The 21,130-nt window shown below is 60.7% G+C and overlaps 2 protein-coding genes across 4 annotated transcripts in view; one reads left to right on the top strand and one right to left on the bottom strand.

The window, feature by feature from the left end:
- The first annotated feature begins 11,211 nt into the window (after nt 1-11,211).
- LOC138735053 (C-type lectin Cal-like) lies at nt 11,212-18,877 on the top strand. 3 transcript variants are annotated; one of them, XM_069882918.1, is made up of 6 exons: nt 11,212-11,430; nt 12,440-12,576; nt 14,853-14,980; nt 15,072-15,227; nt 16,951-17,065; nt 18,682-18,877. In XM_069882918.1, the coding sequence occupies exons 2-6, from the start codon at nt 12,444-12,446 to the stop codon at nt 18,747-18,749; spliced, it is 600 nt and encodes a 199-aa protein (XP_069739019.1). In that variant the 5' UTR covers nt 11,212-11,430; nt 12,440-12,443; the 3' UTR covers nt 18,750-18,877. The 3 variants fall into 3 exon arrangements, with proteins under 3 accessions (XP_069739019.1, XP_069739018.1, XP_069739020.1); XM_069882917.1 differs by having other exon boundaries at nt 11,213-11,430; nt 12,437-12,576; XM_069882919.1 differs by having other exon boundaries at nt 11,218-11,430; nt 12,437-12,576; nt 15,072-15,209.
- A 1,598-nt stretch (nt 18,878-20,475) lies between these two features.
- LOC138735055 (dromaiocalcin-1-like) overlaps nt 20,476-21,130 on the bottom strand; it is a 2,695-nt gene continuing 2,040 nt past the window's right edge. The window contains exons 4-5 of the mRNA XM_069882920.1: nt 20,762-20,866; nt 20,476-20,646 (exon numbers count right to left, since the gene is read on the bottom strand). Coding sequence (XP_069739021.1) covers nt 20,579-20,646; nt 20,762-20,866 — 173 coding nt within the window. The 3' untranslated portion in view covers nt 20,476-20,578. The remainder of the gene's footprint in view (nt 20,647-20,761; nt 20,867-21,130) is intronic.

Raw genomic sequence — 21,130 nt, forward strand, 5'->3', positions numbered from 1 at the left:
GGAGAGGGAGGGGCTGGGGAGGGAGGGGGAGGGAGAGGATGGGGGAGAAGGGATTGGGGGGGTGGTAAGAGGGGAGGGAGGGGCTGGAAGGGGGGAGAGGGAGAGGGAGGGGCTGGAAGGGGAGGGAGGGGGTGGTTGGGGGGGTGGAGGGGGTGGTATGGGGGGGAGGGGTTTAGGGGGGCGTTATAGGGAGAGAGGCCGTATAGGGAGGGGACGGGGGTGGTATGGAGGGTGGGGTAGAGGGAGGAGGGGCTGCTATGGGGAGGGAGCCTATAGGGAGGGGAGGGGAGAGTATATGGGGTGAGGTTGGGTCTATAGGGGGTGAGGGAGCCTATAGGGAAGGGAGGGGAGAGTATATGGGGTGAGGTTGGGTCTATAGGGGGATGAGGGAGCCTATAGGGAAGGGAGGGGAGAGTATATGGGGTGAGGTTGGGTCTATAGGGGGATGAGGGAGCCTATAGGGAGGGGAGGGGAGAGTATATGGGGTGAGGTTGGGTCTATAGGGGGTGAGGGAGCCTATAGGGAGGGGAGGGGAGAGTATATGGGGTGAGGTTGGGTCTATAGGGGGATGAGGGAGCCTATAGGGAAGGGAGGGGAGAGTATATGGGGTGAGGTTGGGTCTATAGGGGGATGAGGGAGCCTATAGGGAGGGGCAGAGGGTCTACAGGGAGTAGCAGGACTATAGAGAGAGGGGCGGGGGGTCCATACGGAGCTGAGGGGGGCTATAGGGAGGGGCAGGGGTTGTATAGGGAGGGTCTGGGAGGTCCATAAGGAGGTGAGGGGGTCAGTAGTGAGGGTTAGGGGGTCTATAGGGACCCGCAGGGAGCCGTATCGGGAGCTATAGGCGGCGCCAGCCGGGGTCACGTGGTGGGACTGTCCGGGCCCCGTGGTGCTGAAAGGCCGGAGCCGTCCGGGCCCCGGAGCCACGTGGAGGGCGCTGTCCGGGCCCCGTGGTGCTGAACCCTCAGCGAGTTTGGGAACGACACTAAGCTGGGTGGGAGCGTGGATCTGCTGGAGGGGAGGGGGCTCCTTTTCCGATCCAGGCTGGGGATGGTGTGATGGGAGCAGCTTGAGGAGAAGGACTTGGGGGGCTGGGGGAGAAGAAGCTCCACAGGAGCCACAAGGTGCGCTCGCAGCCCAGAAACCCCCCGTGTCCTGGGCTGCATCCAGAGAACGTGGCCAGCAGGGAGGGAGGGGATTGTCCCCTCTGCTCCTCTCGGGGAGACCTCAGCTGGAGGGTTGGGGCCAGGGCTGGAATCCTCAGCAGGAGAAGGAGATGGAGCTGTTGGGACGGGGCCGGAGGAGGCTCCAAGGATGATGCGAGGGCTGGAGAACCTCCCGTCCGAGGACAGGCTGGGAGAGTTGGGGTTGTGGAGAAGAGAAGGCTGCGAGGAGACCTTAGAGAGACCTTCCAGCACCTGAAGGGGCTCCAGGAAAGCTGGGGAGGGGCTGTTCCCAAAGGCTCGTGGGGATGGGACGAGGGGCAATGGGGATAAACTGGAGAGGGGCAGAGTTAGACTGGACAGGAGGAGGAATTTCTTCACCATGAGGGTTTGGAGGCCCTGGAACAGGTTTCCCAGAGCAGGGGTGGCTGCCCCATCCCTGGAGGGGTTCAAGGCCAGATTGGATGGGGCTTGGAGGCCCTGATCTCATGGGAGGTGTCCCTGCCCGTAGCAGGGGGATGGAACTGGATGAGCTTTAAGGTCCCTTCCAACCCAAACTATTCTTTGAGTCTATGATTCTCCAACTTGGCGTGAGCCGCTGCTGCCAAAAGCACAGAGCCCTCGAGCTCCATCTCTCCACGTCCTCACTCGGCAGGATCGCAGCCACCGCAGCAGCACAGTCTGGCTGGAAAGCACCTGGAGGAGAAGGACCTGGGGGGGGTTGGTTGACCAGGAGCCAGCAGGGGCCCAGGGGGCCAAGAAGGCCAAGGGCATCTTGGCTTGGAGCAGAGCCGGCGTGGCCAGCAGGGCCAGGGAGGTTCTTCTCCCTCTGACCTCGGCCCTGGGGAGACCGCTCCTCGAATCCTGGGGTCAGTTCTGGCCCCTCCCCACCAGAAGGATGTTGAGGCTCTGGAGCGAGTGCAGAGAAGAGCAATGGAGCTGGGGAAGGGGCTGGAGAAGAAGCCTGAGGGCCCTGGGGGTGTTTAGGCTGGAGAAGAGGAGGCTGAGGGGAGACCTCATTGCTCTCTCCAACTCCCTGAGAGGAGGTTGTGGAGAGGAGGGAGCTGGGCTCTTCTCCCAAGGGCCAGGGGACAGGACGAGAGGGAATGGCCTCAAGGCAGAAGAAGATCTTCCCCACCATGAGGTCACCTCGATTGAAGACAGAGCCAGTGGAGCCTTCTGTACCGGGACGTCCAGAGATGCCAGACGTCTGTGGACGCGTGGTGGTAGCTATAAACCCCTTTTCCTTCCTTGTTCTCCCCATCTCTTTCCTCGTTTTCTGTCTCTATCACAAGCCGCTTGACGAGTGCAATTAATAAAGCACCAATTTAGATCGAAATTTAACTCCCTTGTTGAATTATTGCCCTTTTTTTCCTGTTGCGCTCTGAAATCACAAACGAAACGAACCATCCCGCGTCCGCTTAGGACTGTGAGACTCGTCCCCGCTGCTCTCAGCGCTGTCACGGCCTCGGAGAAGGGTGGCAGCGAGGTGGCTCCGTTCTCAGCGAAGCCCTCAAGATCCCACCTCCCCCTTGGCCAAGAGAAGGTCCAGGTAGGCCCCGGAGATCAGGTCTTGCTCCTCGATCCCCAGCTCCTTCATCAGCTGCCGGGCCACGCGCTCGCCGTCCTCCACGCTCTGCTCCTCGGTCAACACCACCTGCGGGCACGGAGAAGGTGAGTTTTGGGGTGTCCCAAGGCTGGAACCCGCACCCCCAATGACACCTGACTCACCTCCAGCTCTAAGAAGTCGCCCAAGCCTTCAACCGTGTCCAGATGCACCCGGGTTTGTCCCACGAGGAAGAGGAGACGCTCCTTCCTCACCACGCCCAGGACGCCCAGCGACTGCGCCAGCACTGCCTGAGCACCAAGAGAAGAGTTGCCCACCAGGAAGGGGAAGTTGGGTGGTGAAACCAAAGCCACGAAGGCCCAAGAAGGTCCCGGATGGGCTGTGGGAGCTGGGGGGCCAACATCACCCCTGGGGACGCTGTCCCAGGGCCCCCCCAGTGCTCACCTCCAGGCCATTGGGGTCACCCGTGGGGGTGGTGGTGAAGCACGAGAGCTTGGGGCCGGCGGCATCGGGGCGATCGTAGAAGATCAGCTCGCCCCGTCCGTCCTGGGAAGGTGGGAAAGGGGGAAGGATCAGGCCCAGGGTCAGGGCCATGTGGTCAGGGTCAGGAGCAAGACCATGTGGTCCCAGAATCAATAAGTTGGAAAAGACCCACAGGATCGAGTCCAACTGTTCCCATCAATCACTAACCCATGTCCCTCAGCACCTCGGCCACCCGGCCCTTAAACCCCTCCAGGGAAGGGGACTCCACCACCGCCCTGGGCAGCCTCGGACAGGGCCTGAGGACCCTTTTGGTGAAGAAGTTCCACCTGAGGTCCATCCTGAGCCTCCCCTGGTGGAGCTTGAGGCCATTCCCTCTCGTCCTGTCCCCTGGCCCTCGGGAGAAGAGCCCAGCTCCCTCCTCTCCACAACCTCCTCTCAGGGAGTTGGAGAGAGCAATGAGGTCTCCCCTCAGCCTCCTCTTCTCCAGCCTAAACACCCCCAGGGCCCTCACGCTTCTTCTCCAGCCCCTTCCCCAGCTTCGTTGCTCTCCTCCAGACGTGCTCCAACATCTCAAGGTCTTTCTTGTGGGGAGGGGCCCAGCACTGACCCCAGGATTCGAGGAGCGGTCTCCCCAGGGCCGAGGCCAGAGGGAGAAGAACCTCCCTGGCCCTGCTGGCCACGCCGGCTCTGCTCCAAGCCAAGATGCCCTTGGCCTTCTTGGCCCCCTGGGCCCCTGCTGGCTCCTGGTCAACCAACCCCCCCAGGTCCTTCTCCTCCAGGCCCTTTCCAGCCAGACCTCTAGTCTGCAGCACTACAAGGGGTTGTGTTTCTTCATGGAAAGTGTCACTGGGACTGGAACAGGCTGCCCAGGGTGGTCTGGGGGGGTTTAAGGGCCGGGTGGCCGAGGTGCTGAGGGACATGGGTTAGTGATTGATGGGGATGGTTGGACTCGATGATCCCGTGGGTCCTTTCCAACCTGGTGATTCTGTGATTCTACGTGGTCAGCATCAGGATCAGGAGCAAGGTCAGGACCACGTGGTGGGGACGTGAGGATGGGGTTGGGGGACCCATGGTGGGGACATGGGGATGGGGTTGGGGGACCTGTGGTGGGGACATGGGGACAAGGTTTGAGGAGACATAGGGATGGGATTGGAGGATCTATGGTGGGGACGTGGGGATGGGGTTGGGGGATCCCATTGTAGGGACGTGGACATGGGGTGGGAGGGATTTAGGTACCAGGTGGGGGGATTCATGGAGGGGACATGGGGATGGGATTGGGGGATCTATGGTGGGGACGTGGGGATGGGGTTGGAGGGACTAGTGGTGGGGACATGGGAATGAGATTGGGGGGACCCATGGTAGGGACATGGGGACAAGGTTTGAGGGGACATGGGGATGGGATTGGGGGATCTATGGTGGGGACGTGGGGATGGGGTTGGAGGGATCTATGGTGGGGACATGGGGATGGGGTTGGGGGGACCTGTGGTTTGGACGTGGGGACAAGGTTTGAGGGGACATAGGGATGGGATTGGAGGATCTATGGTGGGGACATGGGGATGGGATTGGGGGATCCCATGGTGGGGAAGGGGGAACAAGACTGGGGGGACCCATGGTGGGGACATGGGGACAAGGTTTGAGGGGACATAGGGATGGGACTGCGACATAGGATCTATGGTGGGGATGTGGGGATGGGATTGGAGGGGAACCCGTGGTGGGGACATGGGGATGGGACTGGGGGGACTAGTGGTGGGGACATGGGGATGGGGCTGGGGGGACCTGTAGTGGGGACGTGGGGACAAGGTTTGAGGGGACAGAGGGATGGGGTTGGGGGATCTATGGTGGGGACATGGGGATGGGGATGGGGGGACCCGTGGTGGGGACATGGGGACAAGGTTTGAGGGGACACACGGAAGGGATTGGGGGGCCCCATGGTTTAGACACGGGGATGGCGTGGGGGGCCCTGTACTGGGGACGCGGGGACAAGGTTTGAGGGGACACAGGGATGGGGTTGGGGGATCCCAACCAACCCCATGGGGATATGGGGGGGCCGTGGGGGTGAGGGGTGGGGGGGGGATGAAGTTCAGGCCCAGCCCAGTCCCACCTCTCTCCCCGCTGTCCCCGGGCATCTCCTCAGCTTGAGGCGGCCCCTGGCCACTCGGAAGAAGGTGTCGGTCTGCGTGAGCGCCCGCCCGGGCCCCGCCAGCCGCTCCGCCTCGGCCCGCGCCGCCGCCGCCTCCCGCACCCGCGCCTTCACCTCCACGTTGCGCCGCATCCCGCGGAGCCGCGCGTCCCCATTGGCTGAGCCGCCCGGCAACGGCGCCAGCGAGCGATCCTATTGGTCAGCGCGGCCCCAAGCCCCGCCCCTCGCTCTATTCCCCCTGTATCTCTGTGGGCTGCTCTACCTGGCAACGACGCGAGCGCGCGTTTCTATTGGTCAGCGCGGCACTAAGCCCCGCCCACTTCCGGCTCCCCCTCTGGTTCCCGCCTCTTCCCTGTCGCGCGTTCCCATTGGCTGAGCCGCCTGGCAACGAGGCCAGAGAGCGATCCTATTGGTCAGTGGGACCCCAAGCCCCGCCCCTCGCTGCTTTCCCCTATGGGGGGGGCAAATGGGGGGGGATGGGATGGGGGGGCAAAATGGGGGGGGAAAGGGGTGAGGGGGGGCAAAATGGAGGGGCAAATGGGGGGGGGAATGGGGTGAGAGAGGGCAAAATGGAGGGGAAAATGGGGGGGAATGGGGGTGGGGGGCAAAATGGGGGGGCAAAATGGGGTGAGAGGGGGCAAAATGGGGTGAGGGGGCAAAATGGGGGGCAAAATGGGGGTAAATAGGGGTGAGGGGCAAAATGGGGTGAAAGGGGGCAAAATGGGGGGGCAAAATGGGGGGAAGTGGGGTGAAGGGGGCAAAATGGGGGGGCAAAATGGGGTGAGGGGGCAAAATGGGGTAAGGGGGCAAAATGGGGGGGCAAAATAGGGTGAGGGGGCAAAATGGGGGGACAAAATGGGGTGAGGGGGCAAAAAGGGGGAGCAAAATGGGGGGGGCAAAATGGGGGGACAAAATGGGGGTAAATAGAGGTGAGGGGCAAAATGGGGTGAGAGGGGGCAAAATGGGGGGTCAAAATGGGGGTAAATAGGGGTGAGGGGCAAAATGGGGTGAGAGGGGGCAAAATGGGGGGTCAAAATGGGGTGAGGGGGCAAAATAGGGGGGCAAAATGGGGTGAGGGGGCAAAATGGGGTGAGGGGGCAAAATAGGGGGGCAAAATGGGGGTAAATAGGGGTGAGGGGCAAAATGGGGTGAAAGGGGGCAAAATGAGGGGCAAAATGAGGGGAACTGGGGTGAAGGGGGCAAAATGGGGGGAAAAATGGGGTGAGGGGGCAAAATGGGTTGAGAGGGGGCAAAATGGGGGGCAAAATGGAGTGAGGGGGCAAAATGGGGGGGGGCAAAATGGGGTGAGGGGGCAAAATGGGTTGAGAGGGGGCAAAATGGGGGGCAAAATGGGGGGAACTGGGGTGAAGGGGGCAAAATGGGGTGAGGGGGTCAAAATGGGGGGGCAAAAATGGGGTGAGGGGGCAAAATGGGAGGGAAAATGGGGGGTAAATAGAGGTGGGGGCAAAATGGGGCAAAATGGGGTGAGAGGGCAAAATGAGGGGGGCAAAATGAGGGGGGCAAAATGGGGGTGAGGGAGGGCAAAATGGGGGTGAGGGGGCAAAATGGGGGTGAGGGAGGGCAAAATGGGGTGAGAGGGCAAAATGGGGGGGCAAAATGGGGTGAGGGGGCAAAATGGGAGGGAAAATGGGGGGTAAATAGAGGTGTGGGGCAAAATGGGGTGAGAGGGAGGAAAATGGGGGGGCAAAATGGGGGAACCGTGGTGAAGGGGGGCAAAATGGGGTGAGGGGGTCAAAATGAGGGGGGCAAAATGGGGTGAGGGGGCAAAATGGGGGGGCAAAATGGGGTGAGGGGGCCAAATGCGTTGAGAGGGGGCAAAATGGGGGGGCAAAATGGGGTGGGGGCAAAATGGGGGGGCAAAATGGGGGTAAATAGGGGGTGAGGGGCAAAATGGGGTGAAACGGGGCAAAATGGGGGGGCAAAATGGGGGGAACTGGGGTGAAGGGGGCAAAATGGGGTGAGGGGGTCAAAATGGGGGGTCAAAATGGGGGTGAGGGGGCAAAATGTGGTGAGGGGGCAAAATGGGGGGGCAAAATGGGGGTAAGTAGAGGTGGGGGCAAAATGGGGCAAAATGGGGTGAGAGGGCAAAATGGGGGGGCAAAATGGGGGTAAATGGGGGTGGGGGCAAAATGGGGTGAGGGGGGCAAAATGGTGGGGAAGGGGTGAGGGAGGGCAAAATGGGGTGAGGGGGCAAAATGAGGGGGCAAAACAGGGGTGAGGGGGCAAAATGGGGCGAGAGGGGGCAAAATGGGGGGGCAAAATGGGGGTAAGTAGAGGTGGGGGCAAAATGGGGGGGCAAAATGGGGTGAGGGGGCAAAGTGGGGGGCAAAATGGGGTAAGGGGCAAAATGGGGGGCAAAATGGGGTGAGGGGGCAAAGTGGGGGGCAAAATGGGGTAAGGGGCAAAATGGGGGGGCAAAATGGGGGTAAGTAGAGGTGGGGGCAAAATGGGGTGAGAGGGGGCAAAATGGGGGGAACTGGGGTGAAGGGGGCAAAATGGTCTGAGGGGTCAAAATGAGGGGGTAAAATGGGGGTGAGGGAGGGCAAAATGGGGTGAGGGGGCAAAATGAGGGGGCAAAACAGGGGTGAGGGGGGCAAAATGGGGGGCAAAATGGGGCGAGAGGGGGCAAAATGGGGGGAACTGGGGTGAAGGTGGGCAAAATGGGGAGGAAAATGGGGGTGACTTGGGGTGATGGGGAGCAAAAGAGGGTGAGGGGGCCCCAAAACAGGGGTGGGAAATGATTTGGGGGGGGGGATGGGGGGGGTAAAATGAGGTGAGAGGGGGCAAAATGGGGTGAGTGGGATTAAAATGGGGGGGGGAATGGGGTGAGGGGGGAGAAAATGGGGTACGGGGGTCAAATGAGGGGGGCAATATGGGGTGATTGAGGGGGGCTAAAGGAGGGTGAGGGGGGCAAAAGGGGGTGAGGGGGGCAAAATGAGGGGGAAGATGGGGGTGAGGGGCAAAATGGGAAGTGAGAGGGGGCAAAATGGGGGGGAGGAGGCAAGATGGGGGGGTTCAACCCCCAGTTTTGGGGCTCAGTCCCCGCTGTGGGGGTGAGATAAGGAGCAGGAACCCCGATAAGAGCAACGGCCCCCCGGAAAGGAGAAGTCGGTAACGGCCGCTGGGGACAAGGACGGGGGACACCGGGGGGGACGACACCCCCAGTTGGGGGGCAATGGGGCAACTGGGAGTGATGGCAGGGGGCAGGAAGGGTTGGGGGACAGAAAGGGGGGGTAGAATGGGATGGGGGGCAGAAAGGGGGGGTAGAAAGAGGGGGGCACAAAGGGATGGGGGCAGAAAAGGGGGGCAGAAAGGAATGGGGGGTAGAAAGGGGTGGGGGGTAGAAAGGGATGGGGGATAGAAAGGGGGACAGAAAGGGATGGGGGCAGAAAGGGGGGGCAGAAAGGGATGGGGGGTAGAAAGGGATGAGGGGCAGAAAGGGATGGGGGGCAGAAAGGGATGGGGGGCAGAAAGGGGGGGCAGAAAGGGATGGGGGCAGAAAGGAATGGGGGGTAGAAAGGGCTGGGGGCAGAAAGGGGGAGCAAAAAGGGATGGGGCAACAAGGGATAGGGGGCAGAAAGGGGGGGCAGAAAGGGATGGGGGGTAGAAAGGGATGGGGGCAGAAAGGGGGGGCAGAAAGGAATGGGGGGCAGAAAGCGATGGGGGTAGAAAGGGGGGGCAGAAAGAGATGGGGGACAGAAAGGGGTAGGGGGCAGAAAGGGATGGGGGGCAGAAAGCAATGGGGGGCAGAAAGGGATGGGGGCAGAAAGGGGGGGCAGAAAGGGATGGGGGGCTGAAAGGGATAGGGGGTAGAAAGAGGGGGCAGAAAGGAATGGGGGGCAGGAAAGGATTGGGGGCAGAAAGGTGGGGCAGAAAGGAATGGGGGGCAGAAAGGGGTAGGGGGCAGAAAGAGGGGGGCAAAAAGTGATGGGGCAGAAAGGGATTGGGGCAGAAAGCGGGGGCAGAAAGGGATGGGGTGTAGAAAGCAGGGGCAGAAAGGGATAGGGGGCAGAAAGGGATTGGGGGCAGAAAGGGATGGGGGGCAGAAAGGGATGGGGGTAGAAAGGGATGGGGGTAGAAAGGGGGGGCAGAAAGGTCCCCTCATGTTTGTGGCCAGAGGTGAGGAGCCCAACAGTCAAACCCAACCTTGCGAAACGGGGAGAGGGGGGGAGAAGGTCGGTTTGTGGGAGATGGTGGAGATGATGGAGGCAGCAGGACCTCCAGGGTGGTACAACACGTCATCCATGGGTTCCTACACATCATACATGGGTCCTACACATCATACATGGGTCCTACACATCATATATGGGTCCTACACAACGAACATGGGTTCCTACGCATCATATATTGGTTCCTACACACCAGACGTGGGTTCCTCCACATCATCCATGGGTTCCTCCACATCATCCATGGGTTCCTACACATCATTCATGGATCCTACGCAATGAACGTGGGTTCCTATACATCATATTTGGGTTCCTACACATCACACATGGGTTCCTACACGTCATATATGGGTTCTACAAGATAAACATGGGTTCTCCACGTCAACCACACTCCTGGTGACCCAAGGACACTGTGGTCCCATTCCTGGTCACCCAAGGATGCTCTAGTCCCACTCCTGGTGACCCCAAGGATGCTCTAGTCCCACTCCTGGTGTCCCAAGGATGCTCTAGTCCCACTCCCGGTGACCCCAAGGATGCTCTAGTCCCACTCCTGGTGACACCAAGGATGCTCTAGTCCCACTCCTGGTGTCCCCAAGGATGCTCTAGTCCCACTCCTGGTGCCCCAAGGATGCTCTAGTCCCACTCCTGGTGACCCCAAGGATGCTCTAGTCCCACTCCTGGTGTCCCCAAGGATGCTCTAGTCCCACTCCTGGTGTCCCAAGGATGCTCTAGTCCCACTCCTGGTGTCCCAAGGATGCTCTAGTCCCACTCCTGGTGTCCCAAGGATGCTCTAGTCCCACTCCTGGTGACCCCAGGATGCTCTAGTCCCACGCCTGGTGTCCCAAGGATGCTCTAGTCCCACTCCTGGTGACCCCAAGGATGCTCTAGTCCCACTCCTGGTGACCCCAGGGATGCTCTAGTCCCACTCCCGGTGACCCCAGGGATGCTCTAGTCCCACTCCCGGTGACGCCAAGGATGCTCTAGTCCCACTCCTGGTGACCCCAGGGATGCTCTAGTCCCACTCCTGGTGACCCTAAGGATGCTCTAGTCCCACTCCTGGTGACCCCAAGGATGCTCTAGTCCCACTCCTGGTGACCCCAAGATGCTCTAGTCCCGCTCCTGGTGTCCCAAGGATGCTCTAGTTCCACTCCTGGTGACCCCAAGGATGCTCTAGTCCCACTCCTGGTGACCCCAAGGATGCTCTAGTCCCACTCCCGGTGACCCCAAGGATGCTCTAGTCCCACTCCCGGTGACCCCAAGGATGCTCTAGTCCTACTCCCGGTGTCCCAAGGATGCTCTAGTCCCATTCCTGGTATCCCAAGGATGCTCTAGTCCCATTCCTGGTGTCCCAAGGATGCTCTAGTCCTACTCCCGGTGACCCCAAGGATGCTCTAGTCCCACTCCTGGTGTCCCAAGGATGCTCTAGTCCCATTCCTGGTATCCCAAGGATGCTCTAGTCCCACTCCTGGTGTCCCAAGGATGCTCTAGTCCTACTCCCGGTGTCCCAAGGATGCTCTAGTCCCACTCCTGGTGTCCCAAGGACGCTGTGATCGCATTCCTCGTGACCCCAATGTTCTTGGTGTCCCCCCGATGTCCAGGGGCAGAGCTGTGGGAGCAGCCCGGAAGCCGCACTGGTCTCACTGGTCACACTGGGAGCCCGAGTTGTCCCCGTTAGAGCCTGGACGATGCAATAACGAACGCCGCGTTCCAGGAAAGCAGAAGTGGCCGGGCCCTTCCAGGAAGCTCCTGCCCAAGCTTCCCTCCCAGCGCAGACGTAAAAGCAGGAGACACCGGACAAGGGGACAGAGAGAAGGACCCTCGGGGACCCGGCTGCCCCCCACGCTCATCACCCACCCAGAGACACCTCGGACACCGGCTTGGGAGCCATCGGTGAGTGCTTCTCCCTGCATGTCCCGTGGTCTCCTTACCCCTGCGTCATCCGGGTGGTCCAGCACCCATCTCTAGGGTCTGTCATCCATCCATAGGGTCCATCACCCATCTATAGGGTCCATCACCCATCCGTGGGATCCATTACCTATCCAGGTGGTCCATCATCCATACACAGGGTCCATCACCCATCTATAGGGTCCATCACCCATCCACGGTGTCCATCATCCACCCATAGGGTCCATTATCCATCCATAGGGTCCAGCATCATCCAGGTGGTCCAGCATCCACCCAGGTGGCCCAGCACCCATCCATAGGATCCAGGACCCATCCATAGGGTCCAGCACACATCCATAGGGTCCAGGACCCATCCATGGGGTCCATCACCCATCCAGGTGGTTCATCAGCCTTCCAGGCTGTCCATCATCCATCCACGGGGTCCATCATCCATCTATAGGGTCCATCACCCATCTATAGGGTCCATCACCCATCCAGGTTGTCCATCACCCATCCATGGGTCCATCACCCATCCATGGGTCCATCATCCACCCATAGGGTCCATCATCCATCCATAGGGTCCATCATCCATCCATAGGGTCCATCACCCTTCTATAGGGTCCATCATCCATCCATAGGGTCCATCACCCATCTATAGGGTCCATCACCCATCCATGGGTCCATCACCCATCCATGGGGTCCATCACCCATCCATGGGTCCATTGCCCATCCATAGGGTCCATCACCCATCTATAGGGTCCATCACCCATCCATTGGGTCCATCACCTATCCAGGTGGTCCAGCACCCACCCAGGTGGCCCATCACTCATCCATAGGCTCCATCACCCATCCATAGGGTCCAGCACCCTTCCATGGGTCCAGAACCCATCCATGGGGTCCAGCACCCATCCATAGGGTCCACCACCCACCCAGGTGGTCCAGCACCCACCCAGGTGGCCCGGCACCCCCCGAGCCGCCCTAGTGCTCAGGACCTTCTCGTGTCTCTCGGCAGCAGCAGGATGGGTGCGGGGCCTGCTGGCGGCTGCCTGCTCGGCTGCCTCCTCCTCGTGTCCTTCCTGGGCGCCGATTCCCTGCCCGCCGCCCGCGTCCTGGTGGAACGTGCCGGCAACTCCACCCTGGAACCAGCGCACGGTGCCGACACCGCATCCCGCTCCCCACATCCCCGACACCCAAAGCTCCATCCCAAATCCCTGATCAGGACTCCCAAGCCCTGAGCCCAAATCCCTGATCCAAAAACCCTGCTCCCAAATCCCTGACTCCCAGTCCCTGCTCCCAAATCCCTGACTCCCAGTCCCTGATCCCTAATCTCTGACTCCCAAGACTTGATCCCTAATCCCTGATCCAAACACCCTGCTCCCAAATCCCTGACTCCCAGTCCCTGATCCTTAATCCCTCAGCCCTGATCCCAAACCCCTGCTCCCAAATCCCTGACTCCCAGTCCCTGATCCCTAATCCCTGATTCCCAATCCCTGCTCCTTGGCCCCTCATCCATCACCCCAAATCCCTGATCCCCACTCTCTGACTCCCAATCCCTGATTCCCAATCCCTCATCCCAAAGCCCTGAGCCCCAATCTCTCCTACCTGCTCCCAAATCTCTGATTCCCAATCCCTCGTCCTCGATCCCAAATATCAGATCTCAAATCCCTGATCCCAACTCTCTGATTCCCAATCCCTGATCCCAAAGCCCCGAGCCCCAATCTCTCCTACCCGCTCCCAAATCTCTGATTCCCAATCCCTCGTCCTCGATCCCAAATATCAGATCTCAAATCCCTGATCCCAACTCTCTGATTCCCAATCCCTGATCCCAAAGCCCCGAGCCCCAATCTCTCCTACCCGTTCCCAAATCTCTGATTCCCAATCCCTCATCCTCGATCCCAAATATCAGATCTTAAATCCCTCATCCCAACTCTCTGATTCCCAATCCCTGATTCCTAATCCCTCAGCCCTGATTCCCAACCCCTGATCCCAAATCCATGATCCCAAATCCCTGACTCCCAGTCCCTGATCCCTAATCCCTAATCCCTGATTCCCAATCCCTGCTCCTTGGTCCCTCATCCATCATCCCAAACCCCTGATCCCAAATCTCTGACTCTCAGTCCCTGATTCCCAATCCCTCAGCCCCGATCCCACTGCCTCACTCCCAAATCTCTTATTCCGAATCCCTCGTCCCCGATCCCAAATCCCTGATCCCCAATCTCTCCTACCTGCTCCCAAATCTCTGGTTCCCAATCCCTCATCCCCGATCCCAAATCTCTGATCTCAAATCCCTGATCCCAAATCTCTGATTCCCAATCCCCGCGCCCTGATCCCAAACCCTAGATCCCAAATCCCTGATCTCAAATCCCTGATTCCCAATCTCTGATCCCTGATCCCAAACCTCTCATCTCAGATCCCTGATCCCCAGTCCCTGCTCCTCGATACTCTGATCTCTTCATCCCAAATCCCTCGTCCCTGATCCCCAACCCCTGATTCCCAATCCCTAAATCCTAATCCCTGCTCCCTCTGCCTCTTGACTTGGGGTGTCCATGGGTTGAGGGGTGTCCATGGGTTGGGTTGTCCATGGCTTGGGGTGTCCATGATTTGAGGGGTATCCACGGGTCGGGTTCTCCATGGTTTGGGTTCTCCATGGTTTGAGGATTGAGGGGTGTCCATGGTTTGAGGGGTGTCCATGGTTCAGGGTGTCCATGGATTGAGGGGTGTCCATGGGTTGGGTTGTCCATGGGTTGGGTTCTCCATGGTTTGAGGGGTGTCCATGGTTTGAGGGGTGTCTATGGGTTGGGGTGTCCATGGTTTGAGGGGTGTCCATGGTTTGAGGGGTGTCCATGGATTGAGGGGTATCCATGGTTCAGGGTGTCCATGGGTTGAGGGGTGTCCATGGGTTCAGTTGTCCATGATTTGAGGGGTGTCCATGGGTTGAGTTGTCTATGGGTTGGGGTGTCCATGATTTGAGGGGTGTCCATGGATTGGGTTCTCCATGGTTTGAGGGGTGTCCATGGGTTGGGTTGTCCATGGATTGGGTTCTCCATGGTTTGAGGGGTGTCCATGGGTTGGGTTGTCTATGGGTTGGGGTGTCCATGGTTCAGGGTGTCCATGGGTTAAGGGGTGTCCATGGTTCAGGGTGTCCATGGGTTGAGGGGTGTCCATGGGTTCAGTTGTCCATGGTTTGAGGGGTGTCCATGGATTGAGGGGTGTCCATGGTTTGAGGGGTGTCCATGGTTTGAAGGGTGTCCATGGTTCAGGGTGTCCATGGTTTGAGGGGTGTCCATGGGTTGGGTTGTCTATGGATTGGGTTCTCCATGGTTTGAGGGGTGTCCATGGGTTGGCTTCTCCATGCATTGAAGGGTGTCCCAGGACTGGGGGTGTCCCCATCTGGGGGTGCCCCTGACCGGTGGTGCCCCTGGTCGCAGGTCCCGAGTCCTGTGTCACCCAGCGCGTCCCAGTGAGGTCCCGCAGCAGCTGCCCCCGCAACTGGCGCTACTACCGGGGCTTCTGCTACGGCTACTTCGCCGAGAGGAGAACCCAGGCCGAGGCGGAGGTGGGATGGGGGCACCCCAGGACCTGAGAACCTCGTTTGGGGGTTCCTGTGGCCTGGTGGGTGCTGAGAACCCCCCACCGTGTCTCCCCAGGAGGAATGCAGCCGCTACGGCCCCATGGGGACCTTGAGCTCCATCCACAGCTCGGGGGCCGCGGTCGTCCTGGCGGAGTACGTGGCCGGACAGAACGACGGAGCCAACGTCTGGATCGGCCTCAAGGACGAGGAGCATGTGAGGGACCCACCCCGGGTACCCACTGACCCCACCTCTGAGCACCCACTGACCGCTGTCCTGAGAACCCACTGACCCCTGAGCACCCACTGACCTCACCTCTGAGCACCCACTGACCGCTGTCCTGAGAACCCACTGACCCCTGAGCACCCACTGACCCCATCTCTGAGCACCCACTGACCCCTGTCCTGAGAACCCACTGACCCCTGAGCATCCACTGACCCCATCCCTGAGCACCCACTGACCCCTGAGCACCCACTGACCCCATCTCTGAGCACCCACTGACCCCTGTCCTGAGCACCCACTGTCCCCTCTCCTGAGCACCCACTGACCCCATCTCTGAGAACCCACTGACCCCTGTCCGGAGAACCCACTGACCCCTGAGCACCCACTGACCCCATCCCTGAGCACCCACTGACCCCTATCGCTGAGAACCCACTGACCCCTGAGCACCCACTGACCCCACCTCTGAGCACCACTGACCACTGTCCTGAGAACACACTGACCCCTGAGCACCCACTGACCCCATCTCTGAGCACCCACTGACCCCTGTCCTGGGCACTCACTGACCCCATCTCTGAGCACCAACTGACCCCTGTCCTGAGAACACACTGACCCCTGAGCACCCACTGACCCCATCTCTGAGCACCCACTGACCCCTGTCCTGAGAAGCCACTGACCCCTGAGCACCCACTGACCCCTGAGCACCCACTGACCCCATCCCTGAGCACCCACTGACCCCTGAGCACCCACTGATCCTTGAGCACCCACTGACCCCTGTCCTGAGCACCCACTGACCCCTGAGCACCCACTGACCCCATCTCTGAGAACGCACTGACCCCTGTCCTGAGCACCCACTGTCCCCTCTCCTGAGCACCCACTGACCACCTACTGACCCCATCTCTGAGAACACACTGACCACTGTCCTGAGAACCCACTGACCCCTGAGCACCCACTGACCCCTGTCCTGGGAACCCACTGACCCCTGAGCACCCACTGACCCCATCTCTGAGCACCCACTGACCCCTGTCCTAGGCACCCACTGACCCCTGAGCACCCATTGACCCCTGAGCACCCACTGACCCCTGTCCTGGGAACCCGCTGACCCCTGAGCACCCACTGACCCCATCTCTGAGCACCCACTGACCCCTGTCCTGAGCACCCACTGACCCCTGAGCACCCACTGACCCCATCTCTGAGAACGCACTGACGCCTGTCCTGAGCACCCACTGACCACCCACTGACCCTATCTCTGAGAACACACTGACCACTGTCCTGAGAACCCACTGACCCCTGAGCACCCACTGACCCCTGTCCTGGGAACCCACTGACCCCTGAGCACCCACTGACCCCTGTCCTGAGCACCCATTGACCCCTGAGCACCCACTGACCCCTGAGCACCCACTGACCCCTGAGCACCAACTGACCCCTGTCCTAGGCACCCACTGACCCCTGAGCACCCACTGACCTCTGTCCTGAGCACCCACTGACCCCATCCCTGAGCACCCACTGACCCCTGAGCACCCACTGACCGCTGTCCTGAGAAGCCACTGACCCCTGAGCACCCACTGACCCCTGAGCACCCACTGACCCCATCCCTGAGCACCCACTGACCCCTGTCCTAGGCACCCACTGACCCCTGAGCACCCACTGACCCCTGTCCTGAGCACCCACTGACCCCATCCCTGGGCACCCACTGACCCCTGAGCACCCACTGACCCCTGCCCCCCTGGACCCCCAGAACAGGCGGTGGAAGTGGTTGGATAACTCGGCCCTGGACTTCACGAGGTGGGACGCTGGACAACCCAACAACCTCTTGCACAACGAGTTCTGCGTGGTCCTCGAGAAGACCTCAGGTCAGGGGGCGCGGGTGGAGGTGATGGGGGGACGGAGATAACGGGGTGACGGGGTGAGGTGGATGGAGATGATGGGGGGACGGAGATAACGGGGTGAAGGGGAGGAGGGTGGTAGTGGAGTTGGTGGAGATGATGGGGTGATGGAGATGATGGGATGAAGGTGGAGGTGATGAGGTTGATGGGGGTGATGGAGATGATGGGATGAAGGTGGAGGTGATGAGGTTGATGGGGGTGATGGAGATGGGGGTGATGGAGATAATGGGATGGAGATGGGGGTGATGGAGATGATGGGATGGAGATGGGATTGATGGAGATGAGGGGATGGAGGTGGGATTGATGGGGGAGATGGGTTGATGGAAATGATGGGATGAAGAGGAGGGTGATGAGGGTGATGGAGATGATGGGATGAAGGTGGGGTTGATGGGGGTGATGGCGATGAGGGGATGGAGGTGGGGTGGTGGACATGATGTGCTGAAGAGGAGGGTGATGGGGGTGATGGAGATGTGGGGACGAAGATGGGGGTGATGGAGATGGGGTGATGGAGATGAGAGGATGGAGATGGGGGTGATGGGGGTGATGGAGACGAAGGTGATGGAGATGTGGGAAGAAGGTGGGGGTGATGGAGATGTAGGGATGAAGGTGGGGGTGATGGGGGTGATGGAGATGTGGGGATGAAGGTGGGGCTGATGGGGGTGATGGAGATGGGGTGATGGAGATGAAGGTGGTGGAGATGCAGAGATGAAGGTGGGGTTGATGGAGATGTGGGGATGAAGATGGGGGTGATGAGGATGATGGGGGTGATGGAGATGAGGGGATGGAGTCGGGGTGATGGAGATGGGGTGATGGAGATGCAGGGATGAAGGTGGGGGTGATGGGGGTGATGGAGCTGGGGGTGATGGAGATGAGAGGATGGAGATGGGGGTGATGGGGGTGATGGAGATGCAGGGATGAAGGTGGGGTTGATGCAGATGTGGGGATGAAGGTGGGAGTGATGGAGATGAAGGTGATGGAGATGCAGGGATGAAGGTGGGAGTGATGGGGGTGATGGAGATGAAGGTGATGGAGATGCAGGGATGAAGGTGGGATTGATGGGGGTGATGGATCTGGGGATGATGGAGATGCAGGGATGAAGATGGGGGTGATGGGGGTGATGGAGATGCAGGGATGAAGATGGGGGTGATGGGGGTGATGGAGCTGGGGGTGATGGAGATGAGAGGATGGAGATGGGGATGATGGGGGTGATGGAGCTGGGGGTGATGGAGATGAGAAGATGGAGATGGGGTTGATGGGGGTGATGGAGATGGGGGTGATGGGGTGATGGAGATGAAGGTGATGGAGATGCAGGGATGAAGGTGGGGATGATGGAGATGTGGGGATGAAGGTGGGGGTGATGGAGATGTGGGGATGAGGGTGGGGGTGATGGGGGTGATGGAGCTGGGGGTGATGGAGATGAGGGGCTGAAGATGGGGGTGATGGGGGTGATGGAGCTGGGGGTGATGGAGGTGTGGGGCTGAAGGTGGGGGTGCCGGGGTGATGAGGTGGAAGGGGGTGGGGGTGGGGGTGCTGGGGTCCCGTTGGGGGGTGTCGGGGCTGGGGGTGACGTGGTGTCCCCCCAGGTTTCCAGTTCTGGCACGACTACCCCTGCCAGTCCCGGTTCCCGTTCCTGTGCCAGCACGAGCTGTGAGGGGGGCTGCACCCCAACCCCCAACCCCCCCCCCACCCCCCGATCCCGGGGGTCACCCCCCCCCCACACCCCCGAACCCCCTTCACCCCCCAACCCCGCGGGCAATAAAGCTTGGATGGAGCACCCAGCGCTCCGAGTCGGGGACACCGGGGCCGGGACACCCCACGTTGGGGAAACCAGGGCTGGGGACACCCCGAGATGGGGACACCAGGGCTGGGGACACCCCGAGATGGGGACACACCAAGTTGGGGACACCTTGGATTGGGGACACCCTGAGCTGGGGACACCTTGGATTGGGGACACCTCGAACTCAGGACACCCTGAGTTGGGGACACCTTGAGCTGGGGACACCCTGAGTTGGGGACACCCTGGATTGGGGACACCTTGAACTGGGGACACCCTGAACTGGGGACGCCCTGAGTTGGAGACACCTTGGATTGGGGACACCTCGAATTGGGGACACCCTGAGTTGGGGACACCTTGAGCTGGGGACACCCTGGATTGGGGACACTCCTGAGTTGGGGACACTCCTGAGTTGGGGACACCCTGAGTTGGGGACACCCTGGATTGGGGACATCCCGAATTGGGGACACCCTGGGTTGGGGACACCTTGAACTGGGGACACTCCTGAGTTGGGGACACCCTGAGTTGGGGACACCCTGGGTTGGGGACACCTCGAACTGGGGACACCTCAAACTGGGGACACCCTGAGTTGGGGACACCTCGGATTGGGGACACCTCGAACTGGGGACACCCCAGTTTGGGGACACCTTGACCTGGGGACACCCCGAGTTGGGGACACCTCGATTTGGGGACACCTTGAACTGGGGTCACCCTGAACTGGGGACACCTCGAATTGGGGACACCCCAAGTTGGGGACACCCCAAGTTGGGGAAACCTTGGATTGGGGACACCCCAAGTTGGGGACACCTTGGATTGCGGACACCCCAGAGGGGACACCTTGAGCTGGGGACACCCCGAGTTGGGGACACCTGGAGTTGGGGACACCCCATATTGAGGACAGCCTGAGTTGGGGACACCCCGAATTGGGGACCCCCCCTGAGTTGGGGACCCCTCCTCTTGGGGACACCCTTGCCCTTCCCCCCCCATGTTTTGGGGACCCCCACAAGGATCCAGGGGTGCTGCGGGTCCTTTATTGGGGGGCCTTTGGGGGCCCTTTTGGGGTGCAGGGGGGGTTGGGGGCTCCAGGTGATGTTGGGGTGCAGGTGGGGGGGGTCCCAGTCAATATTGGGGTGCGGTTTGGGGGTCCAGTCGATGTTGGGGTGTAGTGGGGGTTCCAACCGATATTGGGGTGCAGTGTGGGGGTCCAATCGATATTGGGGTGCAGTGGGGGGGGTCCAATCGATATTGGGGTGCAATTGGGGGTCCAATCGATATTGGGGTGCAGTGGGGGGGGTCCAATAGATGTTGGGGTGCAGTGGGGGGGTCAAGTCTATATTGGGGTGCAGTGTGGGGGGAGTCCAGTCTATATTGGGGTGCAATTGGGGGTCCAATCTATATTGGGGTGCAGTGTGGGGGGGTCCAATAGATGTTGGGGTGCAGTGTGGGGGGGGTCAAGTCTATATTGGGGTGCAGTATGGGGTGCTCAATCGATGTTGGGGTGCAGTGGGGGGGTCCAATCGATGTTGGGGTGCAGTGGGGTGTCCAATCGATGTTGGGGTGCAGTGTGGGGGGGTGAAGTCTATATTGGGGTGCACTTGGGGGTCCAATCGATATTGGGGTGCAGCTGTGGGGGGTCCCATCGATGTTGAGGTGCAGTGGGGGGGTCCAACCGATATTGGGGGGGGTGCAGATTTCGGGGTGCCCCCCTACTCCACCCGCTGGCACAGGAACGGTTTCCTCTCCGCGCAGGATTCTCCCTCCCAGCTCAGGAAACCTGGGGGGGGGTGTATTTTTTTTTGGGGGGGGGGTGTTAAAGGGGGGGGGGGTCCCCATTTTTTTTTTTGGGGGGGAGGGGGGGTTGTGGGTTTTTGGGGTGCCCCCCATCTCACCTGCGGACTCCTCGAGCGCGGCGCAGCGGCTGCCGTCGGGGTCCTCGTCCCCCCCCCGGGGGGGGCAGCGCTGGTCAGAGCCCCCAGCCCAGCGCCACCCCGGCCCTGGGGGCACAACGGGGTGAGGGGGGGGGAAAGGGGGGGGGGAAAGGGGGGGGGGAATGGGGGGGGGCAAAATGGGGGGGAAAATGAGGGAAAATGGGGGAAAGGGGGGGGAAAGGGGGGGGGAAAAGGGGGGGAAGGGGGGGAAGGGGGGGGAAGGGGGGGGAAGGGGGGGAAAGGGGGGGAAGGGGGGGGAAGGGGGGGAAGGGGGGAAGGGGGGGAAAGGGGGGGGAAGGGGGGAAGGGGGGGGAAGGGGGGAAGGGGGGG

The sequence above is a fragment of the Phaenicophaeus curvirostris genome, unplaced genomic scaffold, assembly GCF_032191515.1.
Source record: "Phaenicophaeus curvirostris isolate KB17595 unplaced genomic scaffold, BPBGC_Pcur_1.0 scaffold_399, whole genome shotgun sequence".
NCBI lineage: Eukaryota > Metazoa > Chordata > Aves > Cuculiformes > Cuculidae > Phaenicophaeus > Phaenicophaeus curvirostris.

Bases quoted from the DNA above. Each gene is read 5' to 3' on its own strand.
- LOC138735053 (XM_069882918.1), top strand. From the start codon at position 12,444: ATGGGTGCGGGGCCTGCTGGCGGCTGCCTGCTCGGCTGCCTCCTCCTC. The intron at 12,577-14,852 runs GTGCCGACACCG...CCCTGGTCGCAG, and splicing joins CACCCTGGAACCAGCGCACG to GTCCCGAGTCCTGTGTCACC. The intron at 15,228-16,950 runs GTACCCACTGAC...CTGGACCCCCAG, and splicing joins ATGTGAGGGACCCACCCCGG to AACAGGCGGTGGAAGTGGTT.